Source organism: Podarcis gaigeae, assembly GCF_964106915.1.
Source record: "Podarcis gaigeae genome assembly, chromosome: 8".
In the NCBI taxonomy this organism is placed as follows: domain Eukaryota; kingdom Metazoa; phylum Chordata; class Lepidosauria; order Squamata; family Lacertidae; genus Podarcis; species Podarcis gaigeae.
The window spans coordinates 48,170,316-48,194,074 of NC_139684.1; the positions used below are offsets into that span (position 1 = coordinate 48,170,316).

Sequence of the window (23,759 nt, forward strand, 5' to 3'; positions counted from 1 at the left end):
GTTCTCGTTGCACTGTTTTTGATTCCCCTGCCTTGGTTTTTCCCCATTTAATTTTTTTTTGGGGGTCTGTGTGTCTGTGTGTGTGTGTGCGCGCGCTTCTGCAAACTTGGAGGGTTCCCCAAGTCTGCTGCTACCTCCCTCTCGTGCATGGATGGTACAGTTTTGGCTATATAAGGTTGGCACTGGGAAACTGAATTCTCTTTTGGTGTATAGGACACCTTCAATTGCAGGTGGTACTCTGTGCTAAAATGAGAAATAGCATGTGCTCAGCCCTCTGGTTTACAGTATAAAAGTAAACTCGCTGTTAGGGAGAAAGAGAAAGGGAAATGGGAGGTGAATCAGTTGGGAAAAGCCACAGTGAATACTAGTTACACTCATTTTTGAGGTGGTAAACCTTAGAATGGGAGAATGATCTATTTGCACAGCAAAAATGTCAACTCCTGGTATGACATTTACTTTAACCATCATGATAAGAATGAGATACTGAATTAAAGTACAGAAGACATAGATTCAGATTTTTTATCAATTTACATTTACACAACCATTACATTCGACAAGAAGGTAAAATAAACACAAAGATAAATCCTTTTGACAGTTTAAAATCTCTGTAGTTACCTTCTGCAGAAGCTTTCCCTAGCCTTGAAGATTAAGAAATCAGTACATATTGATATTATTTTGTTATAGTTTTTATGGTTGATTTCTGTACAGCCTACTCAGGACAAGCTACTGAAGACAGATATAGATATACATATAACGGGTGTATTGATCAACTTCTTCCTTGGAATATTGAGTTTTCAAAAAAATGGAAGCATGTAAATAAAAAATTGAATTGAATGCAGGAGCCATAAAACAAATCCATCCCAAACCCTGGAATCATTATATTCTTGCTGATGATTCCAAGCTGTAACATGCTTTACAAATTCCCCACTAGATCATGAGCACTGAGTAGGCTTGATAAATGAGCTAGGCTGCAATCTCAAACAGATTGTATTTGCATACTTCTCAGGCTAGTGTCAAAATGACAGGATAGAAATCTACCAAATGTTAAATGAATGTTGCCAAACAATTGAGGAGGGACAGGGACGCTGCCATATAAGACTACCAACACAGCTTGTCTTAGCACTATTTGCATATTTAAAAGGAGATTGTTGCCTACCCTGAATCCCCACTTGACATCATTGTTGCCACCATTGAGCAAATAGGTAATGCCCAATGCTAGTCATACTCTGAATAGACCCATTGACATGAAGGAGATTAATAAATAAATTTACTCCCATTAGTCTACTCTGAGTAAAATTTAAGTGCAACCCTGCATATTGTCACAGGGATAATTTTTTCAACACTAAGAACCACATCCACACCATATATTTAAAGCACTATTATACCACTTTAGGCAGTCGTGGATTTCCCTCAAATAATCCTGGGTATTGTAGCTTGTTAAGAGTGCTGAAAGTTGTTAGGAGATCCCTACAGAGCTGAAATCCTCAGTCTCAGTCTCATTAGGTAACTAAGCAGGAGGAAATAGCTGCTGTTGAGTTTGTGCAGGGGTCTGTCTTGAGCAGTGGTGCCTTTCAACCTACTAGGGGCATTCTTGTTCCAGCCAACCAGCCATGCCTCCCCTTCAAGCACCGATCATTCCAGTAATGGTGAATGTAGTGGGATGACCCACCTGATACTGACACCAGTGCTGCTTACCTGGATGAGTCTGGGCAGAGCTGCAAGGTCAGAGTTGCATGGGCGCATCCGTGGCAAAGCTTAATTGACAGCAGAAATCCCACTTGCTTGCCCAATCCAAAGGACAGCCCCACTTGCCACGCTGAAGTTGTGCCCATCCCATTCCCATATAATGAGGCCCAAGGGGTTCTCTCCCTTGTTGAATCATCTTAGCTTGCTTAGCTATACACAGCACTTGTTGTACCTTTGAACCTTCTTTTGCCTATGCACCATGCTGATTTGAGCTTTAAAGATTTTGATGGAAACCATACTCCAAATTCAAGTTCTTCATCCCCCAGCAAAAGCCAGGGAAAACTGTTGACTTGAGCAAGGACCAGGCAAGGTCCTATGCACAAATGCAGATTCCAGAGCACTAGTACAGAGAAGGACACAGGGTTGTATCCAACTAAGTTCTACTCAGAGTAGTCCCACTGAAATTAATGGACCTAGGTTAGCAATGTCCATTAATTTCAATGGAAATACTCTGGGTAGAACTAACATTGGTTACAACCCAGGAAGCTCTTAGGCATGAAAGATATAGAACATGAGCAAGCATGGGTCAAATACAGAGCTTTCAGGACCTTAGATAAGTCACTGACCTCCCGTCCAATCTCTTCTCAGCTCCAAGGATACCCATCATGTGGCTTTGGACTACATCATATGCTTTGGACTACAACTCCCATTATCACTAGCCGTGCTGCTGGGGTTGATGGGAGTTGTGGTTTAAAACATCTGGAGGGAATCACATTGGTGACCCTACAAACTGAACTCTTATATCTCCTGGCCCTGACAATCCCTGCTGAGCTTTGTCCATCTCCAAGAGTGGAAAGTCCAGGCCTAGGTCCTGGACCTAAGCACCCCGTTAGGTAACAATTTCCAACTCGAACCCTGCTTCTGTTGGTGATCAAAATCTGGGGAGCATGAATTTTCTAATGAGGAGGGGACTGGTAGCTCTGTCAAGTCAAGCTCAGGCAATGCTGTTCTGGGCAGGCTGTCTGTCTTCATTCAGGGGCTTTGGTTTTCAAGGGCCTCTGGTTGTCAACTTCTGGCTTACTTACAGAGTTTGATGCCAAATGCTGGTGCTGGCTGTTCCATGTCTGTGGCTGAGACTTGGCTGCTGGCCAACGTCCAAGTCAAACCAATTCCATTGCTGCAAGCTGGTCGCCAGGCATCTTTTTGCCTGCTGGAACATGGACAAATATCACATCTATCAAATGGCAAGGAACAATCTTCTTCTTCCATCAGTGGTAGTGGGGGTGGACTAATAACTATATTCATTTGCACTGATTACAGTAGTGGATATTAATTCAATATATCGGCTGCATCATCACAATAAAGTTTATACCATCATGCCAAATGTTAGAAATAGAAAAGCAATTGCATTAATTGGAGCATTTCTTTTCCAAGGTGCACCTCATCTAGAGCTGAATAATAATGCACTCTTCTGTCACTCCTGATATTTCCATGACAGCATTTCCTTTCTCATGCAAATGCATTTATGGATGGGAAAATGCCAGAGAGAGTGGTGCGCTGGCATCCTGTTTTGTCATTTGCCGTGCAGTGTACTTTACATTCTGCTTGTCATGATACCTCTATTGAGTAAACCACTGATGCTCAAGGTCTACTAATATGTTTAAATGGTAGATCAATGTTGTCTCTCTCTGTACAAGATAGTCATAATAAATTAAGCCTCTATCAGAAAGCTGGCAACTGAACTGCCCTATAAGTTTAGCATGTTGTGCTGGCAGAACTTTGATGAAGAAAGGAAGAGAAGGACTAAACTAAGAGGAGGCAGAGAGCAAACCAACAAAAAATCAGTTACAGAAATGAATCTTAGCATCTCCACAAAGAGCAAATTGTCTGCTAGATTCCAAGAAAGCGATACATGCACTTGGCTTGAAGCATCAGTAGCAATTAACAGTAATGAGCTTCACTTCTAAATAAATGAGAACAGACCTGGGGGGAGATGCTTCTATCTAAACAGTCTGGCAAAGGCTGTGTTCCCTAAATAACCTTAGGTGAACTGACACATTCCAAATGATCAGAAGCCAGTTTTTAGTGATATCCCCTTTGAGAAGAGGATAAAGCCAGGATGGATGTACTCCTGAATAGAATGGTGCTGTGTGTAGATGAATGTTTAGTAGCTGGTTACCCCTGTACAAAGCCTGGCACTTTGGAGTGTCATCTAAGCTTCCCTGCACGGGAAAATGAGGGCGGTGGCTAAGCAACAACCATGGAAATAGGACTTGGCAACAGGTCATCTTGGAGTGAGAGTAAAGTTGCTTCAGGGCCTTGCCAAACCTGTAGCCAAAACTGAGTTAAGGACTCACACACTGAGTCTGCAAGATGGCACCCTGGCATGAAACAAGTCTGATCTTCTTTAACATATTTAGTCACCGATAGAGGTATAGTCTTATAGCAAGTGTAGAAGTGAAAATGTTAGCATCCTGATGCAGGAGTTCTATATAGGATGGCATAACCCCAGAGACACTGTGTCCCTCCCTAGCTTCAATGTACAGGTAACTCGCTGATTACGTGCATTTAACTTGTGCGCATTCGGCTTTACACGCTTTGTAGTAATAATTATAATGATAATAGTCCTAGACGTATTGTAATTCCTTTGCCTTCACTCTATTCAGACCCAAGATATTTCCCTTCTCTCCCCAACCCCATATCCCTAAATTGCAGCATGCAAAGAAAAACACACTACCCTTTTTAACTGAAAATGTAGTTCCTTATGCCAGGGTGAAAAAAGCCTCACCTTCCAAAATATCATCTTTCTACATACCAGGTTACTCATTTCTCTCTCTGCCCCCCCCCTTTCAAAGGGAATTCCAATGAGAGACAGGTGGTCCCATGAGTGAAAGCCACCTTAGGTCTGGGCTTGACTCACTTGTGGGTCCTGATTCATCAGTTGAAGATCATGGTTGTGACTGAAAGACTGTAAACAAAACAGTGTCAGGAACTTTTTTTTTTTTTTTTTACATATTTATAGGCTAATGGGGAAACTTGAGAGTTTGCACTCCAATTGTGGGACTGTGCAGCTTCGTTTAAATAGCTAAAATTGGTCCCTGAGAGTCCAGGTTTGCCTTCACTAGCAGTTTTTGGTCCTTTTTAAAGAAAATTCTTCATTTCTGGCCTGTGTTTATATTGGCTACCATGGCAACAGACCATTCAGGGGGAAAGGCGTCCTTCTGTACTGAAAGAAAAAGCAAAGGAAAGTGTAGCTACTAGAGGCATTTGCTGTGCAGGGCCAACCCAAGCCTTTTTGCTGCCTGAGGCAATGATAGCACATTCCTCATTCCATGTACTAACCCAACCAAATAGGCAGCTAAATCTTAGTAGGGTGTGACAGTGTCCTCCACTGCTCCTGAGAGCAGCAGCCTAGTTTAGAAGAAGGCAAGCCATTCTATATGGCACACACAGCTCTGCCCCCTATGACTTACCTCAGTATCTGCTGCCTGAAGCAGCCGCCTTAGTCTACCTAATGGTAGGGCCAGCCCTGTTGGTGTGGACAGGGCACCTGAAAACAAACATACTTCATTGTAAAGGCAAAAAAAAAATGACACAGCTGTCTTTTTAGCACCTCCTGGTGCTGAACAGCTTTAGAATACAAATGCCTCAAAAGACCCTATTTACCAGGGATGTGTCTGGTAAATATCTGGTCCTATTTTGCAACTGTTTTGTAAGCTTCTTCAAGGATGTCTTGTTATGTTTAAAATGTTGCATGCCTAGAGGTTATCCAATTTAGGGTTCCTTCAATCTCTGGGTGGCACACTAGTAAAGAAGAAATAATAGCCATTTCTCACCAGCTTCTCTCCAGGCTAGTTTATACACACTCTTGCACACCTCTCCATCCTTCATCCAGTCAAGCACGAAGCATTGTCAGAGTTCAAGGACACATTGCAGTCTGGCAAGAACACTCAAGGAGGATGAGAAGCAATGCCAGTGCAGGGTGAAGCCGGGGATAGAGGTTGTGGTTGGGGTGTGGCATTACAAGAGTCCTAGGGCTAAATAGAGAGACCCAGAGATTTGCATTTGAACCCAAGATGAGGTTCCCTACCCATGTTTAATGTGGCATTCACATGAAGGACTAATCTGGTCCTTAGTAAAGGGTAGGGGCACCTTTACTTTACTATGCATGCGTATAAATGCATTCTAGTTCAGCACTCTGTCATCCAGTGGCCAATCAGATGCTTATGAGAAGTCCACAAGCAGGACTTGCATGCAGCAATGCTCTCCCTGTTTGCAATTCTCAGAAGGTATGCAGAGACATACTTCCTCTTACTGTGGAGGCAGAACGTAGCCACTAATAGCCTTATCATCAATGAATTTATCTAATCCTCTCTCAAAGCCTTCCAAGTCAGTGGTCATCACTACAGAGTCACTTCTCACACTTTCCTTTAGGTTGCAAGCCTGCAACAGGGCCCTTGGCCTTTTAAACATTCTATGCAGTTCCTTGTGACATCAAGTGTTTGTGATTTATTTATTTTAAACTCTAAACCATCATGCCCCTCATCTGGACCGAGGAATGCCCTAAGCACCTATATTTTACTAAGTTAACATTGTAGCTCTGATAAACCAGAAAAATCAACAGTGATAATGAAAACCATTAGGGGTGATGGCTCCACTGAAAGGTTACAATATTGAAAGTGTTGCTTAAGAGCTATCCGTACTAAAATATGTCATACCTGGAGATGCCTGGCATTGAACCTGCGACCTTCCACATGCAAGTAGGTGCACTACCACTGAGCTACATACCTTCCCACCCTTGCCTGGAGCACCTTTACATGCAGAGCCCCCCTTTATATGCACCCAATGTGCAGTCACCAGAGACAGGGGGGAATGGTGGTTAGTGATCCCACTCTCCTATGTGTGTTCAGTGAATGCATAGGAGCCGCAAATACACCCTATGGTGACTGACAGTGCACCTCTGAATGCAAAATAGACACATTTTTGTCTGGATTTATCCTGTCATAAATCTGGGCAAGATCTGCATCAGTTACCTCTGCCATTTGTGTTGCCAAAGTAACTCTGACGCTAAAAGCTTGTATTTGTAGACCACATGACCTGTAACCATGGAGATCTCATCCCTGTGATTCGTCACAACGTGATTTAGCTGCTTGTTCCTTAGCGGCACCGGGGCAAGGCAGATGGGGAAAGGAATTAATTAGAGATGGGGAATTTATCTTTTTGCAGTGTAACTGACCAGTGGCTTAAATCTGTCCTCCAATGATGCTCAACTTGTATTAGTAGAACAAGCTACACACAATCCATCAAGGTTCTATAACAGAAACAGTGTGAGCTAGGGACTGGAGGATACTGCTACTATCCAGTTGGGGTGTATTAAACACGACAAGGGTTTGACCTAGGAATATGTGAAACTCCATTTAGAAATGTCCTCTGTGATGCTTTACATACAGTTGTGGAGCATGCCAGGGGCAAGAAGCGCTGGGAAAACCATTGCAGAGGTGAGGGGCAAGGAACACTGAGAAATTAGCAGTGTGTGTGTGTGTGTTTGTTTGTTTAGTGCCATCACCACAGTACTTCAGAGCTCAAGAAAGCAGCTCCTTGCCACTGTCTAAGAATTGGTATGGGAAAAACAATATGAAAAAGAAGGCAGGGGTAAATAAGGAAGCAATATGTATTTGTTTCAACCCATCTATTGAGCATTCATTCTGATTTTGTTGCAGGAAGGTTAGATGTCATTGCATCAAAATGAGCAGTATCCTACACTTTTCAATGCATTCTCCCATCACTTTCCTTATCACACAAAGTCCCATCATTTGGGGAAGCAAGTTTATTGCACATGAACTCCCAATCCACTATCATTGATAGCAACCTGGATTTGCCGCACCCAAAACAATGCCCTCAGTCTGGAAGCACCCTCAGTTGCCCATGCTTAGGCTTCTCCACTGGCTGGATCACAATAAGGCATGAGAGATGGGCGATTGTGCAAAGGCTTTGTGGGTTTTGAAGAGGGATGTGAAGGAAGGAGGCAGTTCCAAGCATGCAATAGCAAAGGAGTAAAATCAGAGCCTTTTGAAGAAATAGGAATCCTTCAGATGGTAGAGGGTGGTGGAGCTGGAGCAGCAAAGATCATGAAACAGATGTCAGAGAAGGGAGGAGAGAATGAAGACCTCTCTTTCCCTTTCTCCATTCCCCTGTTGCTAATGATAGACCAGCAGCAAAGGTATGTGGGTGAGAAAAGGCAGGAGAAGAAGCAGGAAGCTGGATGCTCCCAGGCAGGACCAGAAGAGTGCTTGCTTTTCCCCCTCTTTCCTCCAGCCTTTTTTCTTGTGGGTCATGTAGTTTAGACAGGCAGGAACTCTCTTGTTTTAACTTATGGTATGTAAGACTCTTTGGGAGTCTTTTTGGCTAAAAAGCAGGGTACAAAAGCAATAAGTAAATAAATAGTACTGGGTTATCTCCAACAACTGCAGAGATGGAGGCTGAGGGATAGGGGCTTACCTAGTGTGATTGTGGCAAATAGCTCATACTCTTTGCTGCTACACTGCCACCAGACAGGTAGGTGGTGCAGTGGTTAGTGTCAGTCTAGGCTGGGTTCAGATTTCCACAAAGCTTACTGGGTGACTTTGGGTTCAGTCACCCTATCTCTGCCAAAAGTACTACATAGGGTGACTGCAAAGATAAAAGTTAGCAGTGGTTGTAATAAAAGTTAGGGAAACTGTGGAATAAAAATGCAGTAAATAGTACCCACTCTCTTATACCAGGTTCTGCATTTTCTGCTCACACAGAAGCCAAATAGTCATTGATTATTATGCAGCAATTCATCAGGAGTAGGAGAATTCCCTACAGTGCACATTTCTTAGATCCAGCAGAGCAAGAAAAGGAGGTCCGTATCTCCATGTCTGCAGAATACAATAGTCTCCTTAACTTAGGTGGAGAAAATTTTAAACAGCACAGTAGATAATGTTGCATTAAACACAGGTGTCAGCGTTGGTTTTAAAATGCAAGCAGCTCTGGAGATATGAAAGCAACCAGTATTGCTGGAACAGGGCCTAATGACCAGATGTTACATTATATGTGAGACTACCATGTTATCCACCAGTGTGGGTGAAATGCTTCTTTCTTCCCTTTGGCATGTTGTGATGCAGTAATGATTCATTCGGTGTTGTGGCTGTGTTTTCTGCTACATTTGACTATGAGTCTCTTTCCATACGCTTCTGAAGATCTGTCAGACCATGCACGAATGCTTGTGTTTACTAAAAAGCAGCTACAGAGGCAGGGAGCTATCTGACCAAGCGTTGGTAGAGGGCATTCATCCAGTTACAGTCAGTGAGCTGCAAAGCAGAAGGCATGCAGACATAATATCTTTCCCCCTGTATCTTGCAGCCTGTATCTTTCCCCCTTGATGACTAATAACAAGACTTCCCAGATGAGCAGATGGATGGGGGACCATGGAAAAGATTGGCAACTCTTACCACCTCTATATTATGGCCTTGATCTAACTCATGGTCAGAATACAGCCTGACAAAGACCCCTATGTAGATCTATTATGAAGAAGAGGCAAGGGCCCCACAGAGAATCCCAGTACAACTGGGACCTAGAAAGGCCCCTTATAATCCTTAGGCAGCCCAAAATACCTAGCAACAATGGAAGCTGCTCTATATTGAGTCAGATTACTGGCCCATCTAGCTCAGTAGTGTCTACACCAGAGGTGGGGGAACTTTGGCCCTCTAGATGTTGTTGTGTTGTTGGACTGCAACTCCCATCATCCTTGGCCATTAGCATGCTGCCTGGGTCTGATGGGAGTTGGGACCTACCAACATTTGAAGGGCCACATGTTCCCCATCTGTGGTCTACACTCACTGGCAATGGCAATCCGTGATTTCAGAGAGGTGATGTTCCCAGCTCTACCTGCAGATGCTGAGGATTGAATGCTTCCTCTGTGGATCCACATCCTTAGTGCAATGGTATTATGGACAGAAACTTCACAAACTGCTCTTCCCTTTTCCCACTTCTATATGCAGCATATAAACCAGCTGTAAGAAATGCAGGTAATGCCTCCAATTGTAATGTGGCACGTGAACCAGTCCTGAGAGGGCAGTACTTTGCAAACTGAGAAATGAAACACAAGGCAATTAAGTGTTATTGTATCCCACTTGAGTCAGAACTCCTTAAACATTTACTCGGTGCATATGGGGGCTGGTAAATTGTTTCATTTAGACACTAATGACTTCGTGCTTTTAGAGAAATTCCAAATGAGCCTGAAGATTGGAAATGGTGGATGGGAGTCTCAGCAGTCTTTATTCAGCTGAGCAATAGAGGTGGCAAAGTACACTGGGGGAAAGGAAAGGGTTGGACTGGAAGGATTCCCCAAGCTGCTTTCTGTTCTTGAGTCCAGACCAGCTTCATTTTACTGGCACCTTCATTGCTTAACTCAATGCTGATTTGTTCCTTCTGGTCCACTTATCCCCACTTGGCCCCACAGTGTCTGGAGGCGGTTGGAGGATGGATGGCGGCTAACAGATTGAGGTTGAATCCTGACAAGACAGAAGTACTGTTTCTGGGGGACAGGAGGCGGGCAGGTGTGGAGGATTCCCTGGTCCTGAATGGGGTAACTGTGCCCCTGAAGGACCAGGTGCGCAGCCTGGGAGTCATTTTGGACTCACAGCTGTCCATGGAGGCACAGGTCAAATCTGTGTCCAGGGCAGCTGTTTACCAGCTCCATCTGGTACGTAGGCTGAGACCCTATCTGCCTGCGGACTGTCTCGCCAGAGTGGTGCATGCTCTGGTTATCTCCCGCTTGGACTACTGCAATGCACTCTACGTGGGGCTACCTTTGAAGGTGACTCGGAAACTACAACTAATCCAGAATGCGGCAGCTAGACTAGTGACTGGGAGCGGCCGCCGAGACCATATAACACCGGTCTTGAAAGACCTACATTGGCTCCCAGTATGTTTCCCAGCACAATTCAAAGTGTTGGTGCTGACCTTTAAAGCCCTAAACGGCCTCGGTCCAGTATACCTGAAGGAGCATCTCCACCCCCATCATTCTGCCCGGACGCTGAGGTCCAGCGCCGAGGGCCTTCTGGCGGTTCCCTCATTGCGAGAAGCAAAGCTACAGGGAACCAGGCAGAGGGCCTTCTCGGTAGTGGCGCCCGCCCTGTGGAACGCCCTTCCAGCAGATGTCAAAGCAATAAACAACTACCTGACATTCAGAAGACATCTTAAGGCAGCCCTGTTCAGGGAAGTTTTTAACGTGTGATTTTACTGTATTTTTGGTTTTTATGGAAGCCGCCCAGAGTGGCTGGGGAGGCCCAGCCAGATGGGCGGGGTAAAAATAATAAATTATTATTATTATTATTATTATTATTATTATTATTATTATTATTATATTGGCCTTGAAGCTCACTTGGTGACCTTGGGCCAGTCACTGCCTCTCAGCCAAAGTGACATCACAGGGTTGTTATGAGGATTAAATGAGGAGGGGAGAAACCATGTTCTTGGAAGAAAAAAGCGGGATATAAATGCAATAAAGATATACATGGTTTGATTGTAAAAAACAAACAAACCTAAAAGTGGTTAAAAATAGCTAACAGACCTTTTTGGAAACTGGTATTGTGTTCACAGGGTCTAAAAGCAGGAAGGGGGGCAGGCATATGCCTGCAACCCCCAGCCCTACACGGATGTGCCAGGGTTTGAAATTGGGGCCTTTGGCATACAAACCAGCTTCTCTTCTACTGAGCTGTAGCCCTTAAGTAAGGTGGTCTGTTGTAAAAGAGGACAGGTTCCTTGCAATTTTAAGTTATGTAAAGAAATAGTAATAATAATAAATTAAATAAATAAATGTTACTGAAGGAAGAGCAAAGAGCCTGCACAGCAGAGGGGACAGCAATGCTTTGCACCAAATATTTTCATGCCTTTTCAGTATTTTTATTTGGCATATATGTTGCTCACAGTCAAGAGAAAAGCAGGGGGAGTCAACATGGTGCCCTTCAATGATTAGATTTTCTGTCCAAAAACAGCTGGACTTCCCCTGGAGTAAAGTAACCACAATGAACACTTGTAGATTACACTGCTTTTTCAAAATAGAGACACAGAGAAAGAATACTGGACATATCCAAAAGTAGGTCTTTAAACTTGGCTAATTCTTTTGCTGCTCTCTACAACAAAACTATTTTTCTGTCCCCTAGAAATCTGATACAGCTCCATCTATGCATAGAATTGGAATCATATTGTTTTCTTTCCTAGCATCTGTTGCTCAAATTATGGAGAATTTGCCTATAAGCACACCTTGAGCTTTCCCCCAGAGGGTTAAACCTGATACTGTGTATGAGAGAAAAATGCAAGGGAAGCTTATTTCCTTCCACTGAGCATGAGATATGGGCATGCAGCAACTACTTTAATCACCATTTTTTGGCTGCCAGCCCAAAACCACATATTTGTGAGTAGTCCATTACTTTTCTTTTTTCTTTTGGCAAAGAAATAGATCCAGGATTTGGGTGATAAGTCTCACCTAGCAGTCTAACATGCTTGCTCAGTCATTCAGATCTGGAACTATTTCCAGCTTTGGTACAGCAAACCCTTGTAGTTTGCTAAGAAATTCTAAATGGCTTTATTTGCTGTCAAAAAGCTTGCAAAATAAGTGCTTGGCAAGGATCCCTTGCGAAAGTATTAGTGGTCCAGTGAGGATGTGGTGTAGCAGCTACACCACAGTTTAGTGTGAGGAGAATGATAGAGACTTGTACACACCATTCCTGGTGTAGCTGCAAGAATAATTTTTTTTACTTCCAGTTTCCATTTACCACATCTTACATTATTTGTACCCAACAAACTGTGGTTAATCTTAACACTGGTTTGTTTGAAACAAGCAAACTTCAAACCATGGGTTAGGAAGGTGGCTTGTTTTAGCAATTGGGATCCTCTTAAGGAAGGGTCCTGCTTTTGTGCAGGACTTGAAGGACCCCTCTATGCCCGGCTCTTTCTTCTATTGGTCCTGCAATCGCGCCACGCTTGGCGCGAACGTGAGGGATATAAATCGGCAGCGGGACACGCCATGCTCAGTTGCTTCCCACCGCCGAAGACCCACCCTCCCGCCCTCTTCTGCGTCGGTGGCCTGGCCTTGCTTGGGACTTTGGTTGGTCGCCTGTTTTGCGGCAGGGGCTTGGTAGGAATTTCTCCACTTGGCAAATTGGCACTGGCCATTTGGTTTTCGCCTACCTCCCAGCAATTGTCACAACTTTGTAAGGTTTGGCGGTTAGGCATTGACTTTATGGGGGATGTGGGAGGGGAGGTGCGGCCATTACCTGCCCCTCCATGAAAAAGGGTATTCCATTAAAGGAATCCAGGGGTCCAGGATCTCGTCCGAAGTCCACTTGAGGGGCTAGGGCCATGCCAGGACCATGGGAACATTGGGGCGAGCTTTCGTTGATCTACATCGATGTAGCTCCCTTGTTGGGTTACCTTCTAGACTCCCTGCCAGGCGGGCAGGAGTCAGTTATAGTTCGTCAATGCCTAAGCCAATACTGCTCACTTTGTGTAATTCAATAAAGTTGTGGCCTAAATTTTGCCCAGCAACCTTAATCTTAAATATGTATCTGTGTGAATTCTTTTACGGGGGCGTGTCCTGAGGCCCTCGAGACACAAACCATGTTTAAGTTTATGATATTTTGTATTGTATCTTTTTCTGTGCTGTAAGTCGCTTGGAGACCTTCAGGTGACAAGCAACTAATAAGTTTAAGAAATAACTAAAATAAATTTAGTGAGGTACTTTTCAAAAGCTTTTTGTTATTCTTAAGTACACAGTACACATGCTGCTTTCGCTTCAGCGAGACTTGTTCTATATGCTTGGTAATTCTATCTTAAATCTATCTTAAATCATACTTTCCACCAATTTCCCCAGAACATACATTAAGCTAACCAGTCTGTAATTTCCCAGATCCCTACTGGATCTCTTTTTTAAAAAAGAGTTTTATGGCCCTCAGAAACAGAGACTTATATTAGGAAGGAGTTGTGTATTTTCATCATAAGATTAGCAATTTCACATTTGAGGATTGCAGTCTTAATATTCAATATTCTCTTTTAACACTTGGTTGAATGGGTTCATTTTTATTATCACTAATGTACTGCACACCTTTCTCATCCAATTTTTGGTACTTCAACATGTTCTCATTGGGCTAAAGATTTGAGTTCATTTGTATTTGCATCATGAAATATGCTTGCATTCAAAGGTGAACTGTTTTTTGTTTGTTTGTTTGTTTGTTTATGTGCATCACAAAGGGGATGTAACTTGGGCATTTGTTACCTTATAGGTGAAAGAAGCAATGCAAAGAATCCATGACAGAGGCAACATAGGAAAATTAATTTTGGATGTGGAGAAAACACCAACTCCATTGGTAAGTGAAAATAGGTTTTAGGCAGTGGTGACTAATTTCTTTTTTGGACAGATGGTCACATTCGCTATTGTTGAACCCTCTGGGGGGCACATTGCAGCAGTAGGTGTTGCCCAAAATGGGCATGGTTCCCTATTTGTGGAATGCTCTCTTGACCAATTCTGTGCCTGGTTCCATGAGGTTTTGTCATCTCTTAACAATGCATTTAGAGGTTTGGACAGCATCCATTTCTCCACCCATTTCTGGGAGGGGAGTTCTTATTTAAAAAACAAAGTCCTTTCAATTGTTCCAAATGGAAGGCAAATTAGAGCTCGCGTAAGTTTCTTTGTGGCTTTGGGGTGTATTGGGAGAATGGGAAGTGTTGGATCAGTTCCTTTCCCTACACTGTTGCTCCTACATGCCCCCTTTTCAGTCTTACTGGCATCAGCACTCTGACAATCAGCAGGACAAGGGACATAGAAGTTTCTGCTGCTACAGAGAAGTGTCATCCAACATCTGATCTCCTTCTCCAAAGCCAGAATTCTTTTTTTAAAAAAATGATATTTATTAAGTTTCCAATAAACACATATAAACACAAATACAAGCAACAATAAAAACATACCAACAAACAAAAACAAAACAAGTATACTTTCAACTCCAAAGCCAGAATTCTTTCTCTGTCCTTGGCGTGGAAGATCTCATGATCTATATAACCCTGGGACATCCTCCCAGGGAACGTAGAATTGCAAAGTTACACTGGATTAACAAGAAAGGAACAGTCATTTGCAAACAGCCTTCACTTTAATTAATCACGTTCATGAAATCTACACATTTTTACATCAACACAGACCCGGTGAGACTACTGTGTATATGAAGGGCATTTATTGGCAAACTTTACATGTATTTTCCTAAGGGACTGTATTTTACTTTTCATCAATGCCCTGCTCATTTTTTCTTGGTTGCTATATAGGGCATATTTCATTGTGGTGAAAGAGTGATGGAGGATTCTACACATAATTCATTCACTGGTTCCATTTCTTTTTATGGCCTAAGAACTAAATTTCTGAACAGTTTGCTTTCCATAACAATCTGAACTCTTGCTTTTTAATAGATAATGTGGACACAATGTGTAATTCATTTATAGAACTTATTGCTGCAAGATGTAGTGATGGCCACTGACTTTGGTGGCTTTTAAAAAAGGATTAGGCAAATTAATGTAGGAAAATAGATCCAAAAATAAGTTGTAGGGTGCCTCTAAACTGTCAGTATTTTGTGGGAGTTATGCAAATGTATGCCAGAACATCCAGTCTGTGCATCTGAAATGGATTAAAGTGCTCTGTTTCCCTAGCACAACAAATCTACTTGTTAAAAGAATCCGACTTTTTGCAGTTTGGAAAGTGATGTAGAGAATACATTTAAAACCTTGCAATGGATGAATGACTAACATCCTGCAAAAATATAATAATGAATGCTCAGTAAAGACTGGATATAATTAATCTTCACATCAGTTTTGCGCCAGAAAATCAGGATGAATTCTCATTAAAAGTAGGTCATCTGAAGTTGCCCCAAGCCATAATGGAAGTTATCTCCACGCTTAGAGATAGTATGCCATTGAGTACCAGTTGCTGAAGGCAAAACAGCATTGGAAGGCTGTTGCTTTCAAACTCCACTGGTGATTAAGTGATAACACATGTCCTCAAACCCTTGGTGAGTTAGGGACTTCCCCTGCATGCGAAGTCAGGCTCTGGTGGATTGAGCAGATGAGAACAATAGTGGGTCCAATTGTCAATAAGGCAGTTTCTGCACATCAGTTAGCCTAATAAAGTTATTGACATAATATGGATTTGGAGCTGTATTCAAATTTAAATTTTACTCAGAGCAAAACAATTGAAATTCATGGACATGACTAGGGATGGGACTTGTTGCTTTTCTTAACTCAGTTTGCATTTGCAGTTTTTATCACAGTTGCTCAGTCCATGATGCCACTGATCTCCGTACTCCTTACTGCAGTACACTGGTACCTCGGTTTAAGAACAGCCCTATTTACGAACTATTCGGTTTATGAACTCCACAAAACTGGAAGTAGTGTCCTGGTTTGTGAACTTTACCTCAGTCTAAGAACGGAAGCCGAACGGTGAAAGGGCACCGGTGGTGGGAGGCCTCATTAGGGAAAGCACACCTTGGGTTAAGAACGGTCAGTTTAAGAATGGACTTCCGGAACAGATTAAGTTTGTAAACCAAGGTACCACTGCTTGTTGTGCAGCCTTAAATGTCAGCAGTGAACTTGGTTCTGATGTCAATCTTTATCATTCTAGCCAAAAGAAATGTGAGCTGCAAATGCAAATCACCTGCCCCCAGGGCACACAAGAATAACTTCTGTCCTTTGGGCCACCTCCCAGTGTGACCCTTTCTTCGCCTCACAGTGGGATCGTGTATTTGAATACAATAGAATTGAACTCAGTGAAACTTACTTCTGAGTAAACATGCATAAGATATGCTTTTGACTCTGGTCCCTTGAGGCAAAAGCTTGGCAAAAGCTTGTTTCCTGCTTGGCAGGGGGTTGGACTCTATGGCCCTTGTGGTCTCTTCCAACTCTATGATTCTATGATTCTATGTTCACTCTGGAGAATCAGTATCACAGGACATTTGCAAGATCTCTGTTTGTGAACATGCATTCTTTTTTCTTTAATGGCTTTGAGATCACTTTTTGTGAACTTAGGCATAACTAACTTTGGTCCATCAATTTTAATAACTCTACTGTGAGTAGAGCTAACATTGTATGTGTGCAACCTTTAATTTTTAAAAAATGTTGCCTTGTGGGCCAACTCTGCTCTCCTTGGCATTTTTTCTTGACGCATTGCATAGAATCATAGGATCGTAAAACGGGAAGGGACCAGCCCCTGCCAAGCAGGAATCTCAACCAAAACATCCATGGCAGGTGGCCATCCAACCTCTTGGTTTCCTTTGTTTTGTTCATAGATGGCCAATGACAGTACAGAAACCAGTGAAGCTGGCGAAGAGGAAGAAGACCACGAGGGGGACAATGAGAATAAAGAACGTATGCCATTCATCCAGCAATAGCTATGAGTGGAGGGAATGAAAGCGGGAAGAATTGATAGAGCAAAAGAAGGGAAGATGACTGGGAGGTCCATTTTGTGCACCAGTGAACAAATGCTCTAGTACAGTGTGTGTTGTTCTTTTTTTGTCTGCAGTCAGCTGAGCTATAAGCTGTTGATCATTGATGTTTTGAAACTCAAGTGCCATTCCCACCCAGTCCAGTATTTTAACATTCCATCACATGGCACCCAGTTTGCCTGTTGAGGTCCTGTCTGAAGCCTTATTCGCATCCACAGTAAACTGAAATGTGAACGTCTTCTTTTGTGGTTTCAAAAGGGCAAGTTTTCAAGCCAGTTTTAGAAGGGTGATTTCTGGTTGGCTTCTTCTTAAACCTCACCTATTCCAATGGCCAGTGAAATGATTATAAAAACATTTATAATCATTTATTTCAGTGGGTGAGCTCACTCACCCACCTGCCTAAGGATAATTCTGTGGTGGACAAAACAGGTATGTGTACTCCTTTCAGCACTGCATATTAGGCATTATGAGAGAAGGCTGAGTAGGCTTGATTTTAAAAAGAGAGAGAGCGCTTTGTGAATTGGGCCTCCATGTAAATAGGCCCACATATTAGACTCATACAAGAGCTTATGTTGTTCAAGGTGGGAGAAAGCACCCACATTCTGCACTCCAAATTTCAACCTTTAACCAAATGATCCCGAGCATCTCCATCTATACGAGGCAAGACTGCCTTCAACTCATATGTCAATTAGAATTTTCACCAAGGATTTATTGATGCTCCTACCTGTGCGAGGAGCTTTTAGAGGAGAGTGAGAACTTTTATTTTGAAGCACAAATGCAGGCTGCTGACAGGACAGTTCACTATCCATTCCACCCCCTGATGATACTTCTGAACCAACAAGTCCTTCTTAAACTCTCAAGACAATAAAATACCTCATTTGTTCTTTATTGTTTGGTGTACAGGGAAATAGACTAGATGACAGAAAAGCACTGTACATTAGTGGACAGAACCCATTAATTAATTGGGGGGGAAAGTATTCAGTCCTGGTGCCAACAAATATATTTAATGTTGGCCCATCTAAGTTTATTGCCTTATAAAGAAAAACATACATGACAGTTCCCCTCTCCCCAAATTCTAAAAGGTTCCTTTGCCACAAAGAACTACAGAATTCCCTGATCATTCAAAAGTGCATTTTTAAAGGTTGGTCAATGATAGCCATCTCTGTACATCACATTGGGATAAATGTTTATTAATCCTTCATCCAAGCACCAAAACAGAGCTGACCTAATTTAAGTAATTCTTCTCTCAGTTTGAAGCACTTCACCACACACTGATCTAACTGAGAACCGTGTCAGGCCCCAAGAGAGAGGTTTCTTAGACTCCAGTGCCTGCCCTTCCGCATTGACACAGCTCACTCACACCCATGTAATTCTAGTATTGTACATCACACTAATTAAAGAAAACATCTCACCTAAATGTGTAGTTGAACTGTTAAACTTAACATATTTTTTCCAAGACAGCAAAGAAAAATCAGTTTCTAACCTTTTTCCTCACAGTGACAAAGATGGATTTGGATTAACACAGTATGTCATTTTAATGATTCTCATTCTGGTATTTTTCTAATTTTCTCACATTGTGTTCTGTGTATAACTGTCTCCTTCGTTCACATAAAAATTGGATTTGGGTGGTAAATCATTATATATTGAGCCTACTAGCATTTAGCCTGACTCTAAATCAACAAAGCTACCGATATGAAGAAAATTGTATAAAGATGAGAAATGCTTAAAAAGGGCCCAGCGGGGGGGGGGGGAGGAGGGAGGTTGGAAGTATAATTGTCTAAGTGTTAGAAGAAATAATCAGATTTGTATGAACAATTTAGCATAATTCCAGCATATCTCTTTATCCTATTCCTCATATGAAGTAAAAGTGCCATATTGGGCTGCACTTTGCAGTTGGTGTGCAAGCAAAATGAAGCCATTTGGAATGTCATAGCCACTGGGACAGCAGCTGAGGTATTTAAAAGAAGCAGCCATTCATTTTTAATTAAAAAGTAAGGTAGAGCTAGAAGGGGCGGGTGTGAGATAGAACAACATTTAACTTACAGAGCAATCCTATGCACATTTACTCAGATGTACGTCCCACTGTATTCCATGGAGCAGTATTTCAATCAAATAATTCCTCATATGTGACAATTCACACAATAAACCATAGTTATGAATGACCAGGTGTTTCATACACATTTGGGTCATTCTTTAGGTTAGCCAGGAAAACGAAAAGAGTGGGCAGATACATCTCTCTAAATACTTTATTTGGGAAAGGGCAGGTCTGCTTAAGGCTTAAGGGTACTTGTCTCTGTTGAAATGAGCTGAGCCAGGATGTGGTTCATTTCTTTTACAGATGAACCAAAGTGAAAACAACAAAAACCAGGAGCATGAAAAAAAATCATACTTTTTAAAAAAATAATAATACCAAAGTAAATGCAAGTTGACATTTAAAGTTGATTTCGCATGGTGAACTGACCTTCTGAATGCTGCAGAACGGGTCTAGGTTATGGCTCAACCCATCCTGACACAATCACGGCCTGAAAAGATTTTTCAGCAGGCAGAGTTATAATGTATACCAGCATTGGAGCATTCATAAGATGAGCTCCAGTACCTTGGTTTTCGAACAGCTTAGTTCCCGAATGTTTTGGTTCCCAAACGATGCAAACCCCGTAAGTGACTGTTCTGGTTTCTGAACTATTTTTGGAAGCCAAACGTCCGACGGGGCTTCCACAGCTTCCGATTGACTGCAGGAGCTTTGGTTTTTGAATGTTTTTGAAGTCGAACGGACTTTCGGAACGGATTCTGTTCGACTTTCAAGGTACAACTGTATTGTTGATTTAATCAGAATTGACTGTGTTACTCAATCCATGGATGTTTTCTCACAAGAGAGTCCCATGTCCAGTGGGATTACTCCCAGGTAGGTTTGCATAGCATAGTAACTTTAATACTGCAGATGCAAATCTAAGAAGACTTACTGCCACCTACTTTTTGCTGCACAAATTTTCACTTCATTTTGAACTAGGTGTGGCAAATATTACTCACAAGAACTCACACCTAAGTTATAATCAAGCATTTATCCTGAGCATGCACAAAGTATAAAGGGGGCTGCTCACTGGTCCTACTCTGTCTACTCCTGACCTTTATGTGTTTAATATAAGGGTCTAAAGTGTGTTGTTTTTTAAAGTGCATTTAGAAACCCTGAGCCCTGCTCTCCACATACTTTTTGGCATCACATGTTTAAGGCTGAACAACATTTGTTCTTGGTGTGATTCTCCTCAGAGTATTTCCATCGAACAATACTGAAGATTAAACATTTTTCCTGAGTGTAAACTGAAGACACTACAAAACCAAGAGCCTAATCAGCACCAGATCAGGATTGTTGCTTTGCTTTAGAGATGCATTGATAGGGTCCAACTTGTAGGGGTCAATATGTAGTACAGTATTCCTAAGCATCTACTTTTGTTGATGAGGGTTGTGGATTCATGCCAAATTCAAAATGGACCAATTGCATCATAGGCATTTACAAATGCTGGCTGCTTCCAGGAGCAAATTGTGCAGCGAGATACACATACACATGTGTAATGTGTTCCATTAATGAGTCACACATATAGTTCAATCTCATTCTCAGTTCCGTAGTGTTATGCCTTTTTGTATCATCAGGAAGCAAGATGTGGGTGGAACTCTTTTGTTTGCTTTGAGATCTGATTGTGGGAATCACTCCAGGAGGCCTCCCATCCCTGGGAAATATTATTTTGGAACATTGCACTGAAAGAACATTTTGCTGTCAAGTTTAATCAGAGCTGTCCAGTTCATGCAAATTTACTATAACTAGGTTGAAACTGAAATCCCACCTTTATTGACCTCCACTTAATTTGCACAATTTTCACTAGAGTCAGGATTTGATCCTGATACTTAAGATTTAAGTACACTAACAGGTGCAAACCACATGAGACATTCATTCATGTTCTCTCTCTCTCTCTCCCTCCCTCCCTCCCCCCCTCCCTCCCTCCCTCCCTCTCATTCCTGGATTGAAATTCTCAGAAAACTGCATTCTCCTACCATGCCAACATTGCATTGTTGCTCACTTCGAAAATGAGCCCCATACATACTCCCATCTGTTAGAGAGATGACTGGGAGCGCAAGGCCATTTCAGACTGTATGTTCCTTGTCTGGATATGATGGCACTACAACAGTGCACATAATCACCCAATGCCCAATCTCAATTGTCCAATCAAATGCTTAGAAAGAGATTTAGAGAGATGGCCCGTTTCAAATACATTGGGGGAGCATGTAGCTGTGTGTTTGCTCCTCACAGATTTTTTTTTTAAAAAAACCATTGTATTTTGAAAGTAAGGTAGAGTCTAGCCTTCAAATGATATGCTAGTGTTCCTTGTGAGAGAGTATCCACATATATAACTACTCCACATGCATTTTGAAGTGACACAAGTCTGCAAAGACTATGTCACCTTTTGTTCTTCACACCTATGTCTAATCACAAATTTAGCGTTGGCTTTCATGGGACTACTCTGAAGGACATGGCCCTATTTCTTTAAGTACAAATGGTTGAATCACTTCTCTTCTGTCTTCTGGGTAGTAGAAGAGACTGCAGAAAGGGAGTTAGCATTTCCTCAGTGTTTTACTGGTACTGGGGAAACGGAATCATTACTGAACTCCAAACTGTAACACTGTCAGTGGGGCGCTTTCAATTTCTCTCTAATTAATTGGTTATTTTCTCCCAGTGAAAGCAAATTATTTCTCAATTTCGATAATGGAACTGTGAAGGCCTCTCTTTACCATCAGCCTGAAGGAAGAGAACCGGAACACTTGTTTTAATTGTTATTTGTTGCTTTAGAGCTTTTGTTATATTGTGCCTACCAAGCAAATGATGTTTACATGAAAATATGAATAAAATATTAAGCATAGCATTAACTTTGGCTGGTTTCGTTTAATAGAGAGCGCTGCTCCTGACCAAAGGTGAGCTCAGGACGGGCCCATAGCTCAGTGACAGAGTAGACACTTTGAATGCAGATGTTCCCGAGTTCTGTCCCAAGAATCTCTGCTTAGAAGGACCTAAGATAGCAAAGGTAAGAAAGACCTCAAGTCTCCAAGGAGAACCCTGGGAGGAAGGGATAAAGAATATCCAGCATTTGCTTCTATTCCAGCTGGGCTGGTTTGGTTTTGAATGCTTGGTTATTCTTGCAATACAAGATTTCTACTTGCAGGGAACTTTTAACATGAAAGAACATTCAAAAACACAACTCCATACCTACAGTCTGTAGTGGAACAGGGAAACTGTGGCCCTCCAGAGATTGTTGGACTACACCTGCTCTGCTCAAGGACAGTTCTTTCTGACTTGGAGGCAACAGGCCTGCTTTCAGGTGAAGTTTTACACGTTTTATTAGCTACACAGCACACACTTAGACATAAGGGGCACATATGTAATTACTAAGGCAAACTACTAGCATTGAAGGACTGTCATAGCATAACCCTTCCTGTGCCCATGACTAACTGAAGTCCCATTGAGTGTAACAGTTTGTGCAATCCTAAACATGACTACTCTTATATATGCCCCATTTTCAATGGGACTTAGGGTGCTTCCAGATGACCTGCTTATTTAGCATTCATCCTTGGCTTGCAGGGAGATTAGTAGGGATTAGCTGAGATGAGCCCCAGATCATCCCAGGTCAGAATGTAGGAAATGTGCTAAGGAAGCAGACCCCCTCAGAACATGCCAATCAACTCCAACTGTGGAATCTGAATTTGTCATAGCAGTCTGGAAGTGCCCTTACTCTCAGGCAAGTGTGTCTAGGGCTGTAGACTTAGTCTGGATGGAACACAAGAACTCTGTGGTCTCACTGAATTTACATGAGATGGTTAAGCATGTGCTTAAATTTTACACTGTAATAATCACTAGGCAGGACTGCCATAATACACCATGTGCTGGGCTACCATTAAAGACATCAACAGGTAAAAAATGTAGAGCTTGCTTCCCAACAGAAGTGAGTTGAGATGTTCCTAGCACATCTAAGCCATATTTTCTCAGCTGCACAAAATGATATAGAATCCAATTTAGCTGTTTTTCTGTCTCGTACATTGAAGATTACATGTGAAAATAAAACTTTACATTTTATCATCAGAACCTTTTCTTTTCCTTTCCAAATAGGTACAAGTTTTATAGTTAGGATTTAATTAATTTTTCAAAATCACGGTTAGCAAGCAGAGCTATAATTATAATATGAATGGGAAGAGGCTCAGGCATGTAGGCAAAATATGAAACAAGAGTCAAAGAAAAAGCAACAACAATCATTTGGGCCATACTGGGAACTTTAGGAATTCTTTCTCCATCTCTGTAACTTGGACAAGATTTATTTTCTCTGCTTTTTTGTTTGTAATTCCTTTATTTTACAAGATACTATACCCTTAGGCATATGTTGCATGGGTGCAGGGCAATGCTGTCTTCACTAAAAAGTGGGGTCATGCTATTAGCCCGAGGCTGGGGAACGCACATCTAGGCTTATCTGTCTAGCCCTTGAAAGGCATACTTTCTCCCTAAGCTGCACCCACTCTTCTGAAGCCATATCACCTTTT

General features: G+C 42.1%; 1 protein-coding gene across 2 annotated transcripts in view; it reads left to right on the forward strand.

Moving 5' to 3' along the window:
* Positions 1 to 22,100, forward strand: part of VAT1L (vesicle amine transport 1 like) — a 53,139-nt gene extending 31,039 nt beyond the window's left edge. The window contains exons 8-9 of one of the 2 annotated variants that reach the window (XM_083752339.1): positions 13,992 to 14,075; positions 17,031 to 22,100. In XM_083752339.1, coding sequence (XP_083608465.1) covers positions 13,992 to 14,075; positions 17,031 to 17,132 — 186 coding nt within the window. In that variant the 3' untranslated portion in view covers positions 17,133 to 22,100. The remainder of the gene's footprint in view (positions 1 to 13,991; positions 14,076 to 17,030) is intronic. The other variant, XM_083752340.1, reaches the window with a different exon arrangement.
* Positions 22,101 to 23,759: the final 1,659 nt, after the last annotated feature.